The sequence below is a fragment of the Dromaius novaehollandiae genome, chromosome 1 (assembly GCF_036370855.1).
Source record: "Dromaius novaehollandiae isolate bDroNov1 chromosome 1, bDroNov1.hap1, whole genome shotgun sequence".
NCBI classification, from domain to species: Eukaryota; Metazoa; Chordata; class Aves; order Casuariiformes; family Dromaiidae; genus Dromaius; species Dromaius novaehollandiae.
Genome location: NC_088098.1, coordinates 90,029,382 through 90,054,488, shown reverse-complemented (window position 1 = coordinate 90,054,488; position 25,107 = coordinate 90,029,382). Strand labels below are relative to the sequence as shown.

General features: G+C 45.4%; 1 protein-coding gene and 1 long non-coding RNA gene across 2 annotated transcripts; both read right to left on the bottom strand.

Annotated features, from left to right (window-relative positions):
- Nucleotides 1–3,700: 3,700 nt before the first annotated feature.
- Nucleotides 3,701–21,364, bottom strand: LRRC58 (leucine rich repeat containing 58). The gene is made up of 4 exons (XM_026103487.2): nucleotides 20,787–21,364; nucleotides 11,196–11,324; nucleotides 9,623–9,900; nucleotides 3,701–8,046 (listed from the first exon to the last, which is right to left on the bottom strand). Exons 1-4 carry the CDS (start codon nucleotides 21,284–21,286, stop codon nucleotides 7,838–7,840), a joined length of 1,116 nt encoding a protein of 371 aa, XP_025959272.2. The 5' UTR covers nucleotides 21,287–21,364; the 3' UTR covers nucleotides 3,701–7,837.
- Nucleotides 17,022–20,776, bottom strand: LOC135329808 (uncharacterized). Its single transcript, XR_010391515.1, has 2 exons — nucleotides 18,379–20,776; nucleotides 17,022–17,830 (listed from the first exon to the last, which is right to left on the bottom strand). It is a non-coding gene; the product is annotated as an uncharacterized LOC135329808 (long non-coding RNA).
- Nucleotides 21,365–25,107: the final 3,743 nt, after the last annotated feature.

Here is a 25,107-nt window from a genome sequence, read left to right as displayed (position 1 = left end):
TGGAGGGAGCCACATCTGCAAGGGCTCTGGGAAAGGGTGGCACTGACCACTGTAACCTACCCGGATCTGGCCAGAGAAAAAGCAACTAGTTAACAGCACCCACAGAAGAGTTCTACTCTGCCTCCAAAGGCCACTAATAGATTTATTGGAGGCATGAAGACATGAAGCCAGATGCAAACAGCAATAACCAGCACACATCCATAGTGACTGTCAACTGAGAAAGGGGAAGTAACATCAAGAGCAAGGTTTATGCCTTTCAAAGAACTGTTGTCCTGGGCTCTTCTGGCCCACTACCAACCACCTTCTCCTGCCAGCATTCTGCCAGCACAGAAAATCTCCTGCATTTACCCTGGCGCAGCCAATGGCCTGCTCTGTCTTTGCCAAGCAGGAAGTTCTGAACCTTTGGAAATCTCTCTGTGCTCTGTTTGTCCCCACTTCTCTGAAGTGCCCCAGCATCCTTCCTGAAGCAGGGAGTTGGTAGAGAACTGCTTCCCAGGGGGAAAGGAGAAACCCAGTGCTGTATGCTTTGTAAAAACATAACAGAGGAATCACTGAAGGAGCAGTGGGGACCAGACCCATGGACCAAGCAGTGTTTTCAGTATAGAGATGTTTTTCCCCAGGGACTAAAACGAAAAGCAAGAGCATTATACTGCTTATTTAAGTGTTTTTCAGTCTTGCTGAGTTCAATTTACTTCCTCTGCAGTTCTTGATTTCTTTTCATGTTTTTCAAGCTACTTTGAGATGGAGATCAGCAGCCAAATGTGCTGACAAGGTAGGCATCAGCTTTACCTGGCATTTGCAATAGGCTAAGGTCATGCATGCAAGACAGTTACTGCAGCCCAGCTGAGCCATGGTAGTTTTTTTGCTTGTGCCTGACCCACAGGAATCAAAGCAGGACAAGCCATCTCACACTACCAGCACATAAAAATTTGAACACATTTAACCTCCCACAGAGAGAAAGCCTCCTTCCTAGCACTGATTGGCAAGCTGTCTAGTTCCTTCCATCTCTCCCCACACTTTGACAATAAGGACCTCATTATGCTTGGTAATGCACTGTAGGGATCCAAAGGAATACTAGCATAAGAGAGCACACTCACGGGTTAGCTGCTCTCCAGCACTCAGAAGAAACTGTTACCAGTGCTTTGCACATTCAGGAGCAGCTAGTTAGCAGAAGGCTGCCCTCAGCCAGTCACCCTTGCTGGAAAGCAATGTGGAATGGAGCCATCACCGAGATTCAAGTAGATGTGAAACCCGATCAGAAAAACGAGCAGGAACTGGCTTCTTATTCAAGGTGTCATTCAATAACAGCACTACTTTGTGGCCTACCCAGGTGGATTTTTGGAGACTTGTCCTGGTCATTTCTACAGCACGTCCCTGAGAGCCCCGTGCAAGGCATGGGGGCCAGCATATCCTCCTCCCTGAATGCAGGGAAGTACACTTGCTCCTCACTGAACATGACCACAGCAGTAGCAAACTAAGGTCTTCTACCCATGAGACTCTGCGTAATCTCAAAGTATGCACGCAGGAGGCCACATGCAAAAAAACACTGGCAACAGGCAGCTCAAGGCCATGAATCCCAATAGCATTTCAGAAGCTGTGCTTTACAGATTTCCATCTATTTCTGATGCCAGTTTCTCTGCATTGCAATCAGCCTGGTGGGGCTCTGACACTCTTTGATCAAAGTACAATATTTAGGATAAACCTACAACTTGCTAGACAGTACTGTCTTAAGCTGCTTTTTGCACAGACTCAAAGGAGGTATTACAGATGTGGCATTTGAACAGCACCCTGAAGATAATTTCAGTCCTTTGCTAGCATGATAGCAAGCTTCAGGCTGCCACCAGTGAAGTCTCAGGCCAAGACAGAGATCCATATACAACCTCCCCATGGTGACCAGCACCAATCATTGAAGTGAAACCAGAAGAGTTGAACCTTTTCTCCTGCCATAAAAACAAAGCTGGAAGCCGGACCCAGGGACTCTGCCCTGGATTATTTTCCCTTTTGCCCTAAAAGGACCTTGGCTGCTGTTAGACCCCGCTAAACCCCCGAACAAAACTCTCCATTTTGCTGCCTGGTGAGAGAGGAGACCACAGCAAGCTGTTGTACAAGAACATACTTAGTCAAATCTCCTCTGAAGAATTACTTTCAAGGTCTCAACAAGGGCTGTTGGAAAGGGAAGAGATGTTCAGACACAGCACACCATCTCTGGACTGCAGCTAAGGGTTACAGATGGCCCTGGCCTTCTTCAGCCTTGTTGCAGCATTAGGACCAACTTCCTTCTAATAAAGTTTTAAAATGGTTAACACTGCAAACCACTAGCTCAGTGCAGAGGAAAAGGTACATACGTGCAAGCCGCTAGCTACCTTGGATACCTAAGACAGTCCATGGCATCTGAGTAGCAAACGCATGGTTCTACTTTATGAAGAACATTTCCAGAGCAGCAACATAATGTCCTCTTTTAGAACTGTGCAATTCTGTGTGAGCCTAAAAATGTCAGTTTAGCATTCTGAACAGGTTTCAGGCATCTACATAACTCATGTTTCATTTATACACTTGTTGTATTAGTGTTAAAAGCAGAGATGAAAGGTTGAGAGCTGAGGTTCATTCCTTTAAATTAGAAGGCAAGCAAGTAGTGACAGGAAGAGGTTGGACATTTGGAAAGACTTCTGCACCAGAAAGGGATTTCAACACCAGAGCAGGTGCCCAGAAAGACTGTGGCTCTCCATCCTTGGAAGTTTTCAAGACACAGCTAAAGAAAGCCACAGTGACCTGGACTAGTGCTGGAAACAGCCCTGCTTAGAGGGGGAGGTTGGACTAGAGACCTCCAGAGGTTCCTTCTGGCCAACACTTTGATTCTGTGTTTCCTAACATAGAAAAGGTATTAAGAAGGTTCCAAAAAGGGATATCTTTCTATTCTATATAAAAGAGGCAAGAATATTCCCAGCCTGGTTGTTACAGTCAAGGTCACTGGATTCTACAGCATTTTATGCTATTTGAAATGGAGCTGCTGAACAATTTGAGAGGTTTATCATTACATACGTAGTTGAACATCTCTGTGAAGAAGTTCCTGCTGACGTTGATATCAAGTAATTCTTGTTTTACACTATCCCATTTTCCAATACGCCACACTTCTGCACTGACAACTGGTAATTGCACTGCAGGAACGGAAACATTTTGGCAATAAAAAAATCACAGAAACTCTAGGATGTAGGAGGAAACATGAGATTACACATGAAATGGGAACACATTAGCCAGTTAAGGCAATTGGAACATTAAAATTTAAAGAGTCATTTATAGATTTCAAAGTTAGCCCCTTAAGATGAGTGAAACAACGCAAGAACTTCAGAACTGTTGTTTCAGATTGCTAGAAATCTCTATAAGGTGATACTGCCTTCACTTTTCTTGTTTTCATCTTACTCATTAATTACTTTTACATTTAAATTGTGAAGCAAATTTATGCAACAGTGTTCCAGAAGTAAAACAGTTTCCTGTCTGTAACATCTTCTGGTCTGTTATAAATGGGTCTCATAAGCCAAGAGTTTCAGCAGTCCCTCTGGAAGACTCACCTGCTCTTGGCTTTACACAGCATGGACCAAATCTAATCTGTTCCCAGACCATGTATAGCCCCATTTTTAATGTTCACAGTTCTGCCTGCAGCAATACAAGAATAGAGATGTTGTCAAATAACAGACAGAGACAATTGTAGAAATAACATTTTTGATTTAGTGTTACAATTTGTTTTACAGCTCTTTAAGAAATACTGTTAGAGATACTCTATATTCATACATTTCTAGCAAAATATACTTTTAAAAACATAAGGCACTTTAAGACTTCATAAAACAAATGCTCATGATAACAATTCACCAGAGGGCTAGATGAGAACCCTTTCTACCCTTAACGTTCAGGTCAGTAAAAGATCAATCCTCTAGTCAGGCAGGCAAATGAAATAATCAGTAGAAAGGCTTCCAAGATGGAGTTAGCGCTGTATTAGTGTGCATCCTGAAATAGTCTATTTGAAGTATCTTGAGACCCTACAAAGCGGGGGGAGGGAATTCAACTGCCTGGTGTGAATAAGATGCATTAAAATACTTCTTTGAACTGGGTAACAAAGACACATTGCAGGGATTAAGTTTCATTACTTTCATTGGATTAAATTCCTCCCATTCATTATTGCCAAAAAGAATAAGTAACAAAAAGGAGCTGGTTCTCCCCTCCCTCCCCCCTACTCCCATTATAATTCAACCCAAGATTTCAAAGACTTGAACTGACCAGGACAGAAGCCCATGAAAAACTGCATCTGGCCACTTGAAAGTATGTTTAAATATTCATTACCGACTTCCTCAAGTCTCACCTCTTATTAAAGAAAGAGAAACATGAAAGAATTGGCAACTATTTAAATTGCTTCCAGTCAAATTGATATTTTGCTTCTTTTTAACGTGATCCTGCTGCTCACATTAAGTACCTGCATTCAGAAATACCCCCATCAGCTCTTCTTGGCAAAGAGATGGAAGGACAGAGGAACAATGTGGGCAGGGTCCTAGACACTGCAGGGAAGATGGAATGAGCAACTTCGCTTCACACACTTGTGTCTCAACTTAAGAACATTTTCAAAAGCTGGACATGCTGGGCTGCTGTAGTAACAAGAAGACTGATACCAAAACATTCACTGAAGACTTCGCCAATGCAGATGCATCTGTAGGAACTGAAATCCACTATTTAAAGCTGGCAAAAGAGCCGTAATGCTGGCAAACCCACCATCTACTTTTCGGGGCCTGCAAGAGGACAATAGAAACTAGTTCCTACCATCCTCACCGTATTTTCAAGTTTTGTCTGGGGGCTACAAGTGCTGAAAAACAAGACTCCTGAGGGCTCAGTCTCTTCAGCACTGCACTGCAGCCATCAAATCTAAATCGGGGTGGGGGGGCACCAATCATTTGTATTTCTTACAAGCCCTCGATTGTTTTAAATCCTGACTTACTTGAATTGCACTTTAAAGCCCACTGGCAAAAGGAAAAAAATCATTAGCTGTATTCAGGATTATGTATAAATTTTTAAGATACAAGATACTTTATGATAAAGTCTAAGAAGATTTCAAAGAACTGCATAGAGATATCCACTACCTGAGCTGCCAAGTTTTGACCTGGCTACACAGAAAAAGCAATGAAGAGAGATCACTATTAACCTTAGTAGAATTGGGCCAGAAATTGGACACTAGCTTGGTTGGGAAAGAAAATGCAGTTAAGAGAGGAGCTAAATTAGAACCAGTCACCAGTATGAAGCCACTGGTCTTAACCCATCACCCAGAGGTGTTGCTGTGAAAGCAGGATTTGTGGCAGCAAAGTGGTTGTGAAATCTAATTTTTTGAAGTGAAAAGTACGTCATTAAAGAAGAGCTGCTGCTCAAGAGAAGACAGACAGATAGTAGTACCTCATGGCCCTGAGCTCAAAAGATCTTAAGATCTCAACTTGCATGGCTCACATTCACTGGCAAAAGAGCCAAGTTCTAGCTCACCCAGTTGCTCACTACAGTTATGCTAGCAGTAAATCTGAAATTGTGTCTCTGCAATCAGTTTACTGTCATCTAGCATTCGTATGACAATATGCACTTGAGACAGGAAGAAGCACCTGAAGGAGAAGATGAAGGACAAAACACAAGCCACTGATCCCAATCTAACTAACACCAAGCAGCTGGTTTCTCTCAAAACATTTAGATTCTTCTTCCCAAGCAAACCTCATGGAATGTGCTAAAGAGACATCCAGTTGCTTTGAACATTTACCTTACTGTGTCTCAAATATATACATAAAAAAAGGCACAGAGCATGTGCAATTTAATTACTTAGGCATGCGTGTGTGCACGCACAGGGGCAATCTTTAGAGTGTATGTTGCAATGATTAATAACTGAAGGGGTGCTATTTTATGACTTGATTATTTCTTTCAAAGCGTTCTCTACAAAGGAACTCAGGGAACTGAGCCATACTGTCAAGGAACTTCAAGGCAAGAAGTTCAACCTGCCCACCAAGACAGACTGGCACATACAAAATTTCACAGAACTTGTTCTTCAGGTCACATTAAAAGAAAAACTGCAATTAAAAAAAAAAATCACTAAAGCTAGCTACAAAGAGTAAAATTAACAAAGTGCTTTAATAAAGTGTCAAATATAATTAAAAAGAACCATTAACACTGAGCTGCCATAAGGTATTTAAATAGCTACATGTTTTCTGAATGCAGGATAGGAGCACAGGTTTTTATTTCCTCTTTCCCTCCCAAAGTAGGTTTAAAAAAGAAAAAAAAAAGTTGTGCTGGTTCATTTAGCTTCTTACCACTATAAGCATTTACTGTGCTCATGCATTTGAATGCACAGTTGGATTTGTTGCATCTCACACTGCATCAAAAGGGCTTCCTGCTGTGAGTTATCAATAAATAGGCAGCTCTGACAGAGCAAAAAATACGCTAGCCCCGTAAGTAGATTTACAAATACCCATCAATTTCATAATTTTAATTTTTAAAAGCTATTTCTTAATACTTAAAATTGAGCTATTTTCTGCAGCTTTCCTTTAAACATAGTTTAAGATAACTGAATATGTTACTTGAACAATCTGACAGACTACCTAAGCTTTTAGAACAAGAGCAAATGCAAACAGATAAACAGGCGAGAAGCTTCAAAACCAACTTATGTGCAAGATGCTCAGAAAATGTGCCTTATATTCCACCTGCCAGCTTTTTCTCTCATATTAGAAACAAAAGCAAAAAACAACCACCTTCTCCCCATGCTTCTCCCTGTACTTCTAACTCACTAATTTGCTGACTACTTTAAGCAGATGAACTTAAAGACAGAAAGTAACACTGTACCAAGCATAGCAGAACTAGCCACATGGGGGTGAGGGGGGAACATAGTTGTTTAAAAACCGGAAAGGTCAGTCTTGAGACCCTTCCTGCAAGTTACAAATTTAAGAGCAGATTTGCTCCAGTAAGCTGAGAGGTCAAAGGCTTGATACAAGGCATTGCATTTGGTCCCTAGCACAGGCACATACAGCCACAGATCTGAACTAATCCCGAGTCTCAATAGAACAACTTGTCTGTTGTTTTGAGGCCACGTAAAGACAGCAGCACTCCAGGTATAACAGGAAGGGGCAAGGGGAGGAAAAAAAGGAATTAAGTTAGGAGGAAACACTAGGAGCAGCTTGGTATAACAAGGAAGAAAAAAGGCAACTCAGTTGTAGGGCTGTAAAGTCTACAACAGCACAAAGATCCTATGCCTCTAGGCAAAGAAAGAATAACTTTCTTTGGGAAAGAGTTTGGAAAAATCTACTCCTGACACCCCCAAAAATCCCTTTTTTTTTTGAATGAGTGTAAAATCTGTTACTAAAATCAAAAGGAGGCAGAAAAGAATCAAAACATTACACAAACCTTGGGGTCCATACATACCCACAGAGCATCATTAACCTGTTTCTGATTTACCACAGTGTTATAAGCCCTGGACAAAGTCTCCTTTGCTCTGCAGGATGACTGAAGTCCAGTGAAGTGTCATATATTAAAACCCCTTTAAAATCTGCCCATCAGAAAAAAATCCCCCTCTCCACTGGGTATGAGGGGGACCTTCCAGACAGCAGACATTTTTAACAGCCCCAGGTACCCTACAGGCACTATGCCATCGAGTTAGTTCTCCTAAGTAGCCTTGCACCAAGCAAGTCTAGCCTTACTAAGATGTTCTTACATCCCCTTACATGGAATTGAGGACAGTTTCGTGTGAGCCCCTCAGGCCAGAGGCTTATGCTTCGCACAGTTCCATTATTGCTTTTCTGATGCTTTCCTTCCAGTCTTTCCCTCTCAGTCCCTTTTATCCCAGGAGGACTTTCTGCATCCTGCGTGCAGCAACACTGGCTTCATCCTCAGAGTCGGACTCGCTCTGGGAAGTGGAGCTCTGGGAGGCAGAGCTGCAGGGAGAGGAGCACTCTGGGGAGCACAGGTAGTGCATCAGCGGGAGACGATACTTCCCACAGAAGTCAACAAACTTGATTTGTCTGACGCAGCTGTCAAAGTAGACACCTGTAAGGGCAGAGGTCACAGCAACAACATATGAGACAGCAGGCCGAGAAATCTGTAAGCTCTGCAAGGTTGTTGTGCCTGGTGCAAATGCCTCAAACTAGCATTTAACTGACACAGCACTGGATGTGGAAGCAAAAGAGACATCAGAGAAAGAAGGTACCAGGACACACATGGAAACTGGAAGTGTGAAATTTCTTTTCTCGGTAAATTAAAAAAAATTCCTGTAAAAGTATAATGGGTAGGTGATTCAGAAAGGCAAGTTCTACATCAAAAGATACAGGTCAGCAATTTCAAAGAATGAGGCAACTTCTTCCAAACGTTAAGGAGAAATCTCAGCCTGGAAATTTGAAGATTTCTCCTTAGATGTTGAACAAATTCACCCACCCTACCTTCAAGTTCATAAAACCTCTTCCACTAGCTAGCAAAGATGTGTCTGCAAATAAACCTTCTCTCCTGCATGGATCCACTTCTCTTCTGCTTGAGTGAAGCGACCATGCTGAGTTTGGGTGATGCCTTCCATGGCAACAGTGCTGCTCTGACACGCAGTTACATTCCTCTCCTGTCACAGGGAATGATTTTAGACACTGACATTTTCAGAAGTTTCCAACCACATTTAAGTCCTAGCAGGTCTGGAGCGACCTTTTCTCCTTCAGTGTTAGAGCAACACTGAAGTGCTATGCTAGTTCATAAGAAACAAAGTGGGGGAGAGAGAGGAGAAAAAAAAAATACAAAACCCAATCTACTCTTACCCATATCGTGAAAAATTTGAGGGGGGGAGGAGGGAGGGAGGGAGGGAAGAGAGAGAGAGAGAAAGAAACTTTCTCTTCCAATGCAAATTCCAGCCCTTCCATCTTTGCTAACAGAGCTGCTTTGATATTGTCCTATAAGGAGATAAGATATGGACTAAATTATGACTGCAGATTAGAGAGCAATTAAGAAATACCTTTTTTTTTTTTCTTGGTTAATCTTTTATGGACAGAATGCACAGATCATTTCCTCTGGATGCAAATTAAGCATTAAGCCAAATTAAGCCCAAGCATTCCAGGCTTATCTATAAAGTCCTCTGCATATAGGTGCTATAAATTAGCTGTCCCAAGCAAGAGCTAAATTAATCGCTCTTGGTAATTGGCAAACACTACAGCCTCCTCTTTTCCAACCACAAACTGAACCTACTGTTCAGCAGTCCAAACATAAATGTTTGCAAAAGTTCTCCTGTCCTTTAACCAGTCTGCGTTATTTCAGGGCAGACTGCTCAGAAACTTCAGGATATACCAGCACTCTGGGGCACTGGGATAAGCCCTGAGGATTCTGACGAAAATCACAGCCTTATATCCCCACGCAAACATGACGAACCAGCACTACAACTTTAAACAGTGTTCCTAAGTTAAGAAATGGCAGTGAACAATCTTTCTTAAAGATAAGGTTGCAGAGGAGCTGGAGCCAACGAAATACAGCTCTACAGAATTTGGATGCAACAACATATCTAACCTTACTGACCTACTAAAGTCACAGCAAGTCACAGGGAAAGAAAACCATCAGGTAAAAGCAGGAAGCAGAGGAGCAAAGGTGAGCTTACCCCCACATTTAGGATTGGGACAGTTGCTGGCCAAGCTCAAATATCGGACAAGATTCTCTGGGAGATCGCTGGGAGCGTAGGGAACATTGCGCGTTTTAATTGTGCGTCCAGCCAGTTCCTGGAGGCTTGGGGGGTTGTAGGTCAGGTCACGGACAAACCGAACCACAAGCGGGTTCCCACGCAAGCTCAGCTCCTCCAGGTGAACCAGGTTGAGAATCTCCCGAGGGAGGTAAGTCAGCAGATTATTGTGCAGACTAAGGGAACGCAGGGAATGCAGCCTGAAGATGGAGATGGAAACCCAGTCAAGAGGTGCAAGCAAAATCATTCCACAGTTGCATTACACAGACCTGATCACTCTCCCCCCTCCCACCTATTTCTTTCCTCTGTTTTTTCCTCCTTTTAAAGCACAAATGCATGCTGAAAGAGCTACTATTACTCCAGCACACCCAATGCCCTAGAAAACTTGTTTCAGTTCCTGAATGCCTGTTAAAGAAATACAGTTTGAAATATGCGGCAATCCCTCTTGCTCCTCCTCCCCCTGGAAAAAAAGTAGCATGGATTTTTTTTTTTTTTTCCAGAATACAAACAGTGCTTTTAGAGGGAGATAATGTTTCCTTGTACCCAGCGCATGCATCAAAAACAGTTCCATACAATACTCTGATTAAGTCACCTGCTTTCACTCATGCATTAAAGATGAATGTTGGTAGGCAGCCAACTCTGGAAAACCCCATGTTTTCATTGCCTGCAGCTGCATCACCTTATGCTGTGATGCTATCAGATCTCAAAAACTAAGTAAGGTCAGGCCAGGTTAGCATCTGCCTGGGTGACGAGCAGTTTCTTGGCTTTTGGAGGAAGCATTCTCCTCTCTCAGAAAGCACAAACCAACACTCCAGCACAATATCCAAGGATGCTATGGTCTCAAACCAATGCAAGCTACAAGACAACTGGAGTCATTAAAGATTATCCATCAAGAATATCCCCATTATGTCATCAAACTCCAACTCCAACTATGCTGCCATCCAATTGCTTTTGGGGTTACAACTACACTGAATTCTTAACTTCCCATCTTAGGCTACCCAAACAGCATTTAAATGTCCTCTTTCTCCCATTATATAACAGATAAAGCAGTAACTTATCCTCTAGAGCTGTGCTGTAGGATTTTAACAAATGCTAAAACATTCTGAGATCCTGGAACAAGAAATGCCAAGGGAAAACAGGGGATGGTACAACATACACACACGTACGTAAAAGGCTTTGGGTGAAAGACAAAACAGACTAAAGCACTCCTCACCAAGAACATAGCAGCACAGCAGTTTAACTTTTCTGAGTTGCCCAGGAGCTTCTCAGGATTTCCTGTAGAAACCTGTTAAGTCACCTTAAAGTGGATACTCTATGACGTATTTTCCACAACCCTTTGATAGAGGCTTTCATATTATATATTTGTGGTCTGCCTGCAGTCCAACATGCTAAGGATATTCCTGTTCATGTCTAGCTGGATTAAGAAAACTGAAGAACAAATAGATCCTCCCTGTTGCTTTTATCCACACGTGCAGATTAAAGAGTAAATACTCACTGTGCCAACTGAGGTGGAATGCTCTGGATCTTGTTGTCACACAAAACTAGATAGCTTAGAGAAGGCAGGTTTGCTAATTCAGGTGGAATAGAAGTAATGAAATTCCCTCCAAGGTACAGAAACTCTAAACTGAAAGAGAAAACACATTATTTCATTAAGGTCATTTCCAGTTTCATTTAACACTAGGTCTTCTCATCTCCTGGGTTTCTTAAAGTTACAGTTAAACTTTTCTTAAAGTTTCTCAAACTTAAGCTATGTATGAGATAATTTGCTGAGGGAGGGGGCAGGGAAAAGCAAGCCGAGTTGCACATCAAGACTACAAGAGAGCTGCTGTTTTACAACAGGTGATACTGAAATTTACCTTCATTCAGTCTTCTACAGTCACTATTACATCTGCAGGAATGTACCAGCCAATATTACTCCTACACCTGTTCCCCATGCAAAGCACCTGCCCTTACCTCCAAGGCAAAGCAGTCTGTGCATACACAACTTGCAGCACTGCTGCAGCCAGTGGGAGTTCTCTATTTCAACAGGAGCAAAGCAAGAGAGTATCAGCTGTCTCTGAAAAATCCCATGGCTCTCAGCCCTACACAAGCTCTTTATAGTGTCATTTGATTCCTCAGCGACTAACTGTGACCTTCCAGCAGAAGACGGAGGCATCCAGTCCCGCTTTCATATAATTCACATACCGACAACAGTACAGCTGCAACATCGCAGACAGCATCTGATGAAGTCACCCAAGTACACACATGCGGTTTCTCAGGTAGACTGATTTCATTACACCCAAGTCACAGAGCCCAATGCTACCATAGACATTAGCTGGGATGGGCTTAACTGCGGTTGGGGGCAGGGGAACACCAGCTATCCTGCCAAAACTCAGTACTCTGGATAGGAGATAGGTGCTAATGTGTCTCCTCAGTCCTTTCTGCCAAGCAAAAGTATTTGCTGTACACCTCTGCCCTTCCTGAATAAAGAAACTGTCATGCACAACTTCAGTTTAGTTACTGAGAGTCCACCTCTCGATGTCCCTATCTAACAGTCAAGGAAGGACTTTTCCTCCCTTGTTCTCAGATGTCGCCTGGAATAGGGGCAAGGGAACATTTGGCTTTGGTACCTCTGGCTGTGATGAGACACAACAGCTAATCATGATTCAGACAACTCTTTTTCTGGTGCCTCAGTAAGGGGGATCCACAGTCCTATCTGCAGATGTCTGCAGTACTCTTGCTGGCTCAAGATGTCTGGTACGTACTCAGATGAGCTGCCTAAGTACAGTGTACATCCTCCCCTCCACCCGCCCCCAGCCCAAGGGGAGAGAGCAGGCCCAGCAAGTCAGGGAAGGAGAAACAGCTGAGCCTCTGTCAGCATCTCTTTAGGAACAGCTCGTGACTTCCTTGGAACAGGAGACACCTTCATCGCACCACAGCTCCTACAGAGGGGCTACAGACACAGCTGGCAAAGGAGCACAGGGCCAAACCACCCAAGGGACACCGTGCCTGACCCAGGGAAGGCTTGAACTCTGGACCTCAGCCAGGGCACGCATGGAGTGCCAGAGAAACTCCTGACTGAGACGTCCCCTGAGATGGAGCACAAGAATGGTAGAAAGACTGTTTTATTCTGTTCTTCCAAGAAACATGAACCCAAGGATTCAATGACAGCATCTGCTTGGGCTAGAGGGGCCATTAACACAGCACAGAGTCCATCTGCCCAAAGGGAAGAACAGGAGAACAACAGAGCACTGCAACGCGAGACAGAACGCTCACAGGGCTTGACTCGCCCCAGAATCACATACCCTTCTGAAGAATGCCAGAAGCACACTAAACACCAGAGATTTGGAAAAATGGCTACAAAATTAAGGCACTTTTGAGCCTTAGTTTTAACTGAATTTGGCCATGTGAAACAAAGTAATTAGACTTGCTTGAGCTGAGAGATAGAGGGGACAGGACATACGGAGGTTGTTTTAGACATGCAAAGAAGCACACAGAAACAAACAGAAAAACCCCACCCCACACCAAATACCAACCCACTGCTCAGAAGTGGCCCCTCTCCTAGGTAGGCAACCTTTAAGTGAGGAGTGGGGGGCAGGCAGAAGGCTGTTGTGCAGAGAACATGTCAAGGGGAGATTATTTTTAATTAAATTTAGATCCCCTGACAAAGCTCATAATTTTAACCAAAATTCCTCCTTCAACCCCCATTGTTTCCCAAGGTGGATTTAGGCTGCCTGGTTCTCATTAGGAATGTAACTGCTGACACTACAGTTCCTATGCAAATTTTAACTCTATGCCATTGCAGAAGCCCATGCTGAAAACTGTTGGGCAAGGGACTTTTAGCAATGTGGATTTCAATGTTTAAACAAGCTCTAGATGTGTACAGGCCTCTGTTTCCTAGGAAAAGTGAATAATTAACTCTGCATCCTCTCTGTTTGAAGACAATAATGCCAGTAAGGCCACCTTGCGTAAAAACACATAATGCCAGGGAAAGGGGATGGGGGGGGGGGGGGGAAGGGAGCAAAATATATAGTAAATAACGTTTTCCAAAACCATTTCAAGGCTTCAAATGTATAAATCTCAGGACCAGCATCCTGCACAAACTGAATGTGCAAAAACATGGCCAAGCTACTTAGAGCCTTAAAATACATTCTTTTTAAAGTTTGTGTAATGAGAACACTCAGTTATACTAGTTAAGATATATAAGCCCAAGATCAGACTACAAACTGTCACTAAATATAATTCCTTTACTGACAGAGGGCTTAAAAACAGTTTTCTTTTTATATATCTTCTGAATCAGCTTTCAGAGGTCAGTAGATTAATAACCCACAAGGCCCAGTCTGATACATCAAACCCAAGATTTCCAACATCAATTTAAGATATGAATTAGAGGGCAAGTTTATAAAACTTTACAGGTTTTGAGACTATAAAGAGACTTATTTTACATGCAGTGAAAATATTCTTATAGCTTCCATCGAAATACTGCTCAGTAGCAAAGGCAATCCATTAAAAACCTCAAGAAATACAGTTTGCTAGAAAGAAGGATCTAGTCTACCCTTGGCTGAGCAAGATGCATGAGCTAAAAACAGTCATTTCTGGATCAAATTAAAATGTCAAGAGTTGTTTGAGCAAAACTAATGACACAGGCAAGGATTTTAAAGAGACACCACCATTTTGTAATTAGCGCTGACCACACCATCAGGGTCACAGCTTTTAACTCATCTATTCCTGGTGTGATTTTCACGTCATCCTAACTTTGTACCTAGCATCCAAGGCAATGCTGGCTCTCAAGCATTCCTACTTAGAGGACCAGAAGGCACAAGAACTGAGCTTAGCAAGTGATATTTCTAATCAACCACTCACAAGAAGAGCCAGTTTTTCCGGCAATCATTAAAGCTGCATACTCCTGGGGACCAGCCACCTCAAGCCTCATGCAGGTACTCATCACTGCGTACACAGAGGGAGAGCTGGAATTTTTCTGTACTTTCAAAAGTCAGTCCAGGAACTTAGAAAAGCCAGTGAGCAACCACTCTTCTTGTTGGTTAAAGAGAACATAAGCTTAGCCCCTATTTCTGTACTTTTGTACTTATGTAATTTTGTAACTTTTGTAATTATGTACTTCTAACCTAAGGCAAATGATCTGGCTGTACAAGTTTCAAGCTGGGGACAGAAACGCACACAGCATCATTATATTCTGGCTGCAGCATAAGCTCATTCCCTATTAGACATTAGGGAACCATCATGGGACAGGTACAGGATGTCAGAGAACAGATCCCAGGTTTCTGCCATATCCATTCTCTTCTCCCTTACTATGAGGGTTTCTATAAGTCTCTTCTCTATACACTGGTAGCTTCTTTCAAATTTGAGGACATTTTCTAATCTTCATTCCTCCAGTATTTTTCGTTAAAGTTGGCCACTGAGCTCTAAAGTGATTTTAAGAACAGGAATATATGGAGTTAACTCTTCCATATGCAAGTGCACGCACACACACAGAGCTCATCTTAGGAAGAGAAACCATGCTAAGAAACAGCAGCCTCCTTTGGAGAGCAGCAGAGAATCTCTCATTTGATGAGTATGCAAGATCACTGCAAATGTCCACAAACATATCTGGTGCACAGCCATCTGCATGAAAGCTGAAGAAAACATTTGACAGAGTAACTAGTGGGGGCAGATGCTTCCTCTTGCCATTTAGCAGTGTTTACAAATGCACTACGAAAGGGCTACAATCCCTTTTAGCCTTACATCCAGCAGGCCCCGCACTCAATGTGGCCAGCACTAATGGCTCCTAAGCAGCAGTCGGCACTCCAAGCCCATCATCGGATGCTCCTCTCCAGCGAGGAATTTCACAACAGGAGACACTGTAAATTTCTTTGCTTATGGAAAGGTAGCAGGGAAATGCTCATACAATTACGAATTGATTCAGGTGGTGGAATCAAAATGTACTTTTAATATGCCAAGAGACTGTACACTTTTGCTTGAATACGACTTGGAGGTTTCCACGTCATCATGTACCACAAAACAATCTGAAAAGCTCCAAACCACTCAGAAAATAGGAAGTGCCCACTCTGAGCACTAGAAGTGTTTTTAACACTCTATCAATTACTGTAACACTTTCACAGTGCTGCTTCAAGGGCAGAGTGCCTTCCAGCACAGAAGAGACTCAAAATTTCAGTCCATCCGGTTTCCTCAAAGATACTTATTTGGATAAAACTTAACAGCTGACATCAAACAGATGCATCTAATAGCTAATCTGAAAACAAACAACAAGCCTGAAATAGCTCCAGGTCTTTTTAAGACAAACTTTTTAGCAAGAAATTTCCCCCAGCAGTTCTGAGGCTCAAACAAGGAAGGATTTTAAAAGCAGCCCACAGCACGCTCCTGTTCACCCTGTTCTACAATTTGTTAATTCCTGAGAAAACTACACAGCCTTTGCTGACACACAAACTTAAGATCAAACAGTTGTCTGAAAACTATTTGCAAAATGTTTGAAGAGGGGAAGAAAAAAGGGAGACAGCAAGCAGATTTCCTAACACTGTATCTTTATCGAAGCTTCATTTGCTGTTTTTCCCCACACCGTAACTAGCATTCTTAAGCATATGCTTGTCTAACATGCTTAATACTATCCATGAATAAAAGCAGATCCTCTGGCTTTCATTGCATCTAAGCCTTTACACAAAACTTACATGAATCCAGTTACAAGTTTGAGGCCTCTGATCCCAGCTCTCAAATAACTGGGCTTAACTAGAAATACCCAAGCAAGCAGGAAAGGAACCTGCATGACAGACACCTGGAAACAGCATGGTTTTTTCTATCTTCTTTCTGCTTGTTACCAGTGCTCTACTGAACCCAAAAGGTATTAACAAGAAGAGTAAGACTAAACTTAAAGTTCGTATCAGGAGATTCAAGGTACCAATTGCATTTCACCAGCCTCTTGGGAACACTTACAAGACCTCTCCCACAGCATGCATTGATGAGGGCAAGCTGTACACCAGTAAGCCAAAGGCTGTTGGACAGGTGAGGTCAAAACTGCCCTTTATCAGACTGCCTTGCCAAACCAATTTTGTCCAGAACAGGCACAAGCAGATGACTGCATTTCTAGCTCACTAACTAGAATACACAATGCTTCGTAGTGCATCCCCAACTAGATCAGCAGAGGAAGGAAACAGCACAATCAGTGTGCTGGAGGGATGTCTGTGCAGCAACATAGCTCACAGCTCAGGAGCTGCTAGGGGCTGTGAATCAAGTCTGAGAGAAAATGATTTACCATAGCCTCTCACACTGAAAACACACCATGATCAACACTGGAGGCAGAACTATGGAAGAGATGACACTTACAACCACCTATTCTAAGCTCATCTTTTATTTGGCAGCAGATACAGCAGAAATGCAAAGAGGGCTTCACCCATTTGGTGCTTTTTCTACTCTAAATTCACAGCAACACCCAATGCAGCAATTCAGTTCACGCACTATACTGACATTGCTCAGCTGACAGTGAATCACAAGGGGAGAGCAGTATTGTATTTTCCACAGTGACTCCCTGGGGGAAAACACGCAGCAAAGGCTATTCACCCTTGGTGCTGGCATGCTGTGACCAGCATCACTGTGCTATCATCACAGTGATCATGTCCATCCACTTACGGAGACATTTGAAGGAAACTTCAACCATTAGGACACTTTCAGGTGGTCATTCTAAAACTGCCCAAGAGGTAACTGATAATGTACAAGGACGGTGAAATGCCCCTTCTTTCAGCACAGAATCTCACACAGCGCACAATAAAAACACTTGTGTGGGCAAGGATGGGCAGATGGCTGAAGCTGGGAGAAATAAGACAAGACAGCAGGACTGGCTGCAGTTCTTATCACAGTTCATTAACTTGCCAAATCCCTAGGAACATGCTAGAGAAGTTTTGCACAAAATGTCTGACCCTGGCTTGCTGCAAAGTTTTGGATTTATTGCCTTCACATGAGTAAGTACTCATGACACACATCTCTCATTCCAGGGTCTTTGCTTTTGTAGTTGCCAGCACGTTCCTTCTCCTTTTGCAGAACAGATCCATCAGCTTTCTATTCTTGCAGCTTCACCACGTAAGCTCCTTACCGGCTGTATCCTCGGTCTTCATTAAAACAACTGATGCACTATCTCTTCAAAGACTACAATAGAAAGATATTTGGGGGACAGAGGAAAAATATGAAGCTTAGCTATTAAGAATTAAAAAGCTCAGTCATTCCCTGGAAACACATGAAGATCTCTGCAACTATGGCCAACTCTTTAATCAGGGACTGGAACAAACGGAAAGCTGCCAGGGTCACAGGAAGACGAGAACTGCTGGCCTCAGGAACCCTAGTACCAGCAGGAGGAATGCGTCTGGTCAAAGTGCTGCTTGCATTCCTCTGTGGTTTCAGAGACCATAAGACATGATGAAAATTTCTCTGATGGGAAGTGGCATATGGAAAAAGGCTCAAAGTCTTGACTTGCCAGCAACAATGAGACAGACAGTTTGCAGCTTGAGCTGTGAGGCTGAAGATAACAGAGAAGCCTCAACATCTACACCAGGTCCTACCTTCCCCTCCCTCCACCTGGGCGCTCTGGAATTAATAGATGCCTCCATGCTGCTTTGTCAGAAAACCTGGCTCTGCTCCGTCCTTGCTCAGGCTCATTTTGCCCACCTCGAAATTATCCATGTTCACTTTGAAGATACCTCTCTTGTTGGCAGATGGGAGGCGGGTCTGGCAGCGGTTTCTCTTCAGTACATATTCACTATCCTTTTGGTAAGGGTGCCAGGTCATTGGCTATCTGGCTCCAATCAGCAGACTCAACATTCCCTGTGTAGGAATATTAAGTTATGAAAGTATTGGTTTCTCCCAGCTCCAGCAAACAAGCATGCCTCTCCCCTTGGTTGCTTAAGTGGTCCCGCAAACAGAAGAGTCACTGATGGCAATATCCGTGAACAAGCTGACAATCTTGTCAGAAGGTGAATTTGCTATCTTGAGCTAAAGTTCAATTTTATTAAGGTGACGTATTAGCAGAGGTTCAACAAGTGAACAGTTATTACACAGGCAGCAGGCACGAACCGAGTCTAGTTTAGCTTTTCTACCTGACACATCATTTTGCAATAATAAAGAGCCAGTTCAATAGCTTTGTCCACGTTGCCCTCTCAGAGTTGTCATTCTGGGGTTCAAGCAAGACCAGCCCAAGAAAAGCTGCAAGACAGGACAAACAGGAGCCCTGCTTCAGGGCAAGCCAGAGGAATAAAACAGAGTAACCAGGCAGCAGTAGTTTGCCAGGGGTGCAGCGTGTTGGAGCACTGTACACAGCCCATTGGGGTACCATACGAAGCACTGTCCAGCCTAGTAGCTCAGGCTGAGAAATGGTAGCTTCCCAGGTCAGCAGCACAGCACAAAACAGGGCTGACAAAGCTAGGCTACTCTAACACCAGAGCAAAATACGTTGGTGGGGTTTGTTTTCAGGGAGGGGGAAGACAGAGAGAGACAACAACACATGAGGGCCAGTAAGCAGCAGCAAGGAGTCTCTGCCCCAGAGGTGGGGGCAAAAAACAGATCCAAGCTAGATGCTAGACAGCTACCAGGTGTGCTATGGAGGCTATGTGGATCCACTTCCCAGGAACAACTGCTCTCTCCCACTGACCTCCTCTCCTACGAAGTCAGTGCCACTCTCCTCATTCCCTTTGGTATCCCTGAAGTGACTGCTCCTGAACAGAGAGAAAGTTTAGATTCCTCTTCCACCTGATGGCCCCAGCCCAGGATGCAGCCCAGCTCCACTGAGAAGGGCAAGGGCATTCTCTAGCTCTCAGTATGCCAAGTAGCGTCTCTAGATCTTAGCTTAGCCCAACATTGCTCCAGATCCCCAGAAGATGCACGCTGCGTGCTATCTGGGCAAAAACTGCATACCGGGCTGCATTTTATCATCTGTGATGGACAAAACCATTTCCCTCCAGCATTCAAGCAGCTTTAATACCTTAACCTAGGACTTAAGGAGTCAGCACATCACATACAACATCTTTTGCTTCCACTGGATCTGGCTCTGCTGAGCCACTGGGGTGAATCCAAGTATTTAGGATCAAGGTTGCTGAAGCTTGCAAAAGAAAGGCTGCCTCCAGTGAGTCTCCCAGCAAAGGGCCTGAGGTGGGGAAAGTTCAGACCCAAGTCTTAGCAGAGAGGCACACAGAGACTAGTTGGAAGCTCGAGAAACCAGCTGAACACACAGACGTGTCCACAAGTGAGACACAACACAGCCCCCAGCCTGCCCAGGAATAAGGCAGGCTTCAGAAATATGAATCCTAGGTCAATGCAGGCAGCAAATAACCAAATCTATGTAAGATCTGTCCCCAACCCAGAAGTGTTCTTAACTACTAAGATTCAGTCATAGGGTTTTATGTCATTGGCCTGCAGAGGTTTGATCCAGCTCCAGAGCTGGGTATACCATGGCACCTGAGCACAGCCTAGGGCTCTATGCCCCAGGAGATCTGTCAGCTGACAGTGGCTACACGAGCCACAAGGGTGGAGGGAAATAAAACAAAAAGCCCAGCCATGCCAGCAAACACTCCGAGACTGGAGCTCTATCAACAAAAAAGTCCCCATTGTCCGCATATGCCACAACCGTCTCTTTATTCTCCTGCACAGTCCACCAAGCATGCGCTGCGTGAGACCCAAGCTTTTGTTCTGCTCTTAGAGATCTGTATTAAAGCAAAAACATGAAGCACCTTCCCAAGGCACTTTCTGCATGCCAACCGTGCTGTCACTAGAAGAGCTTCCCCTGCCCCACAGCAGCCCAAGGACCATGAAATCCTGAGAGACTTGGAGAGGAAAACCAACCTGATGCACACGTGAAGGGGAAGAAGTGCATCAAAAGCGGCGGTGCTTAAAGGCACCCGAGGCCGGGCAAAACTCAGCACCTGCACCGCCCCATGCCAGCGGGTGGGGGCAAGACACGCTCCCGGCTGCGCCCCGCTTGCGAGCAAGAAAACGAAGCCTGGGCTGTCGGGCAGCCGCGGCTTCCCCCACCACCAAAGGCCCAGCCCCGGAGGGGCCGCACCGGGGGCCGGCCCAGGGAGCACCCCGGGGCCGCCGCCCGGCGGCGGGCCCTCACCTGCGCAGCTCCTGGATGTCGGGCGGGATGCCGTGCAGGCGGTTGCCGCCGAGGCTGAGGCTCTGCAGCCCGCGGAGGCCGAGCAGGGCGGGCGGCACCTCGGCGAAGCGGTTGCCGCTGAGGTTGAGGACGCGCAGGGAGCGGCCGAGCGGGGCCTGCCCCAGCCCCTTGGGCAGCGAGCCGGGCCCGCCCAGCCGGTTGTTCTTGGCCAGCAGCGTGCGGAGGCGCGGCAGCGCCAGCAGCTCCGCGCCCAGCTCCGCCAGCCCCGTCCCGCTCACGTCCAGCTCCTCCAGCGCCGGGAACCACTGCGACAGCCCGGCCGGCAGCGGGCCCGACAGCCGCCGCGGCGACAGCACCAGTCGCCGCGCCTCCGCGCTGCGCCGCGACGCCAGCTCCGCCGCCAGCTCCGCCGCCGCCGCCTCCTCCTCGCCCGCCGCCGGGCCGCGCCGCGGCGGCTCCGGCTCCAGGGCCGCGGCGGGGCCGCCGGCCGCCGCCGCCATCCCGCTCGCACCGACCGAGCGAGCGACGTGCCCCCCCTCCGCCGCCTGCGTCACGCGGGGGCCCCGCCCGGCCCCGGAATCTGGATGGCCCCGCGCCGCCGCCAGCCTATGCTCGATCCCGGGCGCGCCGCTTTTATGCAGGTTGCGGGGCGCCCGCCGGCGGGCTGCGGCGAGAGAGCGCTCCCAGCCGCGGCCCCGGAACGAGCATGCGAGGGGAGGTGCGAAGGAAGCGGCGGGGGCGGGGCGGGGCGGCCAGTGTCTGTGGGAGGAAGCGCGGGGGCAGCGGGGCTTGTCTCCGGCGTCCGTCCGGCGTGGCGGGCTGCGCTCGTCCCGCGTTCTGGAGGCGTTTGCCCTGGCTCGGCTCGGAGCTGCCCTCTCCGGTCGGGACAGAGGAATTTGTACGGCCCGGCGCGCAGAGAGGCTTCTCCCTGTCGGCATGTCTCATCTGAGCCCGCCTGTCATAGCAGGGCGGCGTTCGGGTGACCGTTACACCCTCGCGTGACCGTAACAACCCCCTCGGTGTCACAGGCCTGAGGCGATAGGCCAGCAGGGCTGCCCAAAAACCATGGGCGTCCACAGAAGGCCTGGGAATGGCACCCGTTTACTTCAGCATCTTTTACACCGAACTAGAGTCAGATAGTGCTGAAATAATAAGTCCTTTTAACTGAAAAGGAAAAATGACTTTTCACTCAGACCTCAAAGAGAACATGCTCGCTGGGTCATGGGTTTTTCAAGTCACCTCTGTTTTCTAGCTGCTAATGGTAACGCCCGACCTGTTATGTCCCCATCCTATCAGTCAGCTAGTATTTTGGCTGTAAAATGGGGACTCTCATCCTGCACTCAAATCTAATGCTGGTCTCTGACAGAGTGAAATTCAGGGCAAGGGGAGTGCTGAGGAGGTGGAAGTCAGCCTTTCCCCTGCGTTGTCCAGCCTCCAGGTTACACAGGTCTAGACCTGGGCCCAGGAGCTGGCGTGCTCCAAGGCAAGCCATGAGGCTGGCCAGGCGGTCGCCAAGGGCTGAAGACCCAGAGCAGCCAAACTGCAACTTAGGAGGCCGGCAGCCACACCAACTCCAGTGTTTCCCAGCCCTGTATATCACCACATTTAATGCTCTGTGTTCCCACTTCCACTTGATACCAAAGACATCACCATCAACATCCTCAGAGAGCCCCTCAGATGCCCTGAGAGACTACCCTGTTCAGATGTTTGGAAGAAATGGCATTTCTCAGTGCCCCCATGGTTACGCACTGTAAAAGCTGCCCCCTAAATTATCCTGATTTCAGTCCTCTGTCGAGAGGGAACAGTCAGCCCCAGGGAAGTGTGTCTGTGTCAAGAAGAGGTGGGAGCTGGAAATGGGGCCTTGGAGACCTCCTGTTGGTGGTGCACTGAAATAAAGTCATCTGCTCAGAACTACCTTGAGGTGTGTCCTAGCCAGATGTCAAAAGACAGCTCTATTCCTGAGCAAGTACATCCACAGGAGTTAATCCAGAGCATTCAGTAAGTCTGTCAGGCTAAGATGTGTGATGCAGGCTGCATCTTGATACTGAACTGACCTGGGTCGTACCACATGTTACATGAGCAAGTAACTTTGAGGTTCTGGATTTCAATTCATTGACCTTTGGACACAGGCTAAAAGCTATGTAATCAGTAATCACATACTGAAGAAGCAGCAGCAATGTGCGACTACAGTGAGAGGATTCCCTGCCCAACAGAACTTTTGCCCTGGCAAAGTCCAGGCTTAAAGAACAGACTTCTTTTGCTTCTGTGTGATGCATAGGGGAACCAAAATGGAGGGAATGGTGGTCTCCTCCCCACTCAAAACACGTTATTTACACAAAAGTCTCTGTCATCGTAGAGCTGAAGAAATGCAAACAAAGCATAGCTGGCTTGTACCAGCCAAGGGTTTAAAAACAATACATGAAACAGCAAAAATGCTGCATTCAAAGGTGTCCAGAATACCATGGACAAAACGCATGGCCCACTAGTTTTTCTTTGGACACTGCAAGAACACCAGATTTCCAAAACAAATATTTGAAAGGACAGCTCCTTTTCCTGAGAGCAGGGAGTTGTCAGAGCTGTGGTCAGCCTTCAAGAAAGGGTGTGCTGTAGTGGGTAGGGCTGAACAAATCTCTTTCTGAACCAGTCTCTTTCTGTTGGACTTGTTTCATTTGTTTTTTAAGCCAATATGGTTACACAGATGCAACCCCTGCTGTGAAACCAGAGACAACCACATAAGAGCAGAAACTGTACCAGTATAGCTGTTCCTTTTCAATATAATGTCCACTTTATCCAGGTTGTGCTGTTTTAGCTAGACCAGGATAGCTAGTGGCAGGTTTGATGTAAACACAAGTGTAAGGTCATCTGGATTTTGTTCTTGCCTACTACAGTGCTTTAAGCATGAGTTCTGCCTAAGTTGTGTTCTGTGGACTGGTTCAGTTTTTTCAGGGATAAAGTCTTATGATAGATCAGTTCACTCCCATCTTCAGAATTAAAGATAATAAATACCTTACAAGTGCAGTTTGGAGTCTTGATCAGCCACTTAAATAGCATATATCTCAGTTTGAAGCTGAACAACACTAGAGAACTGTGGAGTAATTAAGTGCATATAGCAACGCAATGCAACAACTAATACTCAGATGTGCTTTACTCCCTAAAAACAGGTCAGTGTTTACGCTAGGCCTCTGTTAGATATGAGGAACAGACTTCCTCTCTCCCATCCCCTAAAGTCACTTAGCTTCGGTAAGTATGCACGAGACAAAGTATTTATAGTGCCATCTAGCCAAATTGACAGCTAACACTTTGCTTCATTCCTTCTTTAAATCCTGGGAAATTCCAGCAGTAGAAAATAAGTAAGGAAATAGACCTATTTTAAAGTTGAGCACTGAATGGTCAGGGAATGCCAGTGTTAAGACTTGCATATACAGCAGCTGGTATACAGTAGAGATGTTAATTGGGCATTATTTGTTATGATGCCAAAAGTAACATGAGAGGCAACATTAGTTTTTTTAAACAGCTTTGAAAGGAGCATATCAACTAAAACGAAGTAACCCAACCTTCTCTTCTGTTGGACTGTCTTCTGGCACAGAAGAGCTCACAGTAGCAAAGCTGCTAAGTCCATTACAGTTGTGTGAGAGAGGAATGTAAAGACATTATGCTCATGTAATACAACACCATTGAAAGCTATTTCATCCTTCAGTTGAGCAAAGGTGACATTAGCCATTCAGCCCTGTCTTCATAATGTCACAGCAAAGAGAAACAAGGGACCTCAGGAGGGTCACCAGTCTGTTCTCCCATCTTAGAATAGGATCAGCTACACATTGACTCTTCCTAATAGTTGCTTGTCTAGTCTGTTCTTAAAAGACCTCCAGGGAGGGAGACTGTGAAACCTCAAGCAAGTATCTTCTATTTCTTTGCTATCCTTTGGGTTCAAAAGCATTCCTTGAGTCTAATCTAGAGCTGTCTTGCTGCAATGCAAACTACAGTGTCCCATTCACTGCAGAGAGAGGCCAGACTGATACTTTCCTCTTGGTAGCACTCTCTGCCTGAAAACAAAGACATTTAGAGAAGCCCTCCTTCTTCTGTGTCCGAGGCTTCTGATCTATCCTTGTAAGTCACGTTTTAAAGACCATTCATTATTTTTGCTTGCCTCTGGGTTCTTTCCACCTGATCCACCTTCTTCCTGAAAGGCACTGCCCAAACCAGAAGGTACTTCAACAAAGGCCTCCCTGATGCCACATGGAACAGAGTGATTGCACCATGTTTTACAGGCTGTGCTCCTCTGTTTTCTTCCCAGTACAGTGGTTTGCCTTTTTTCACAGCA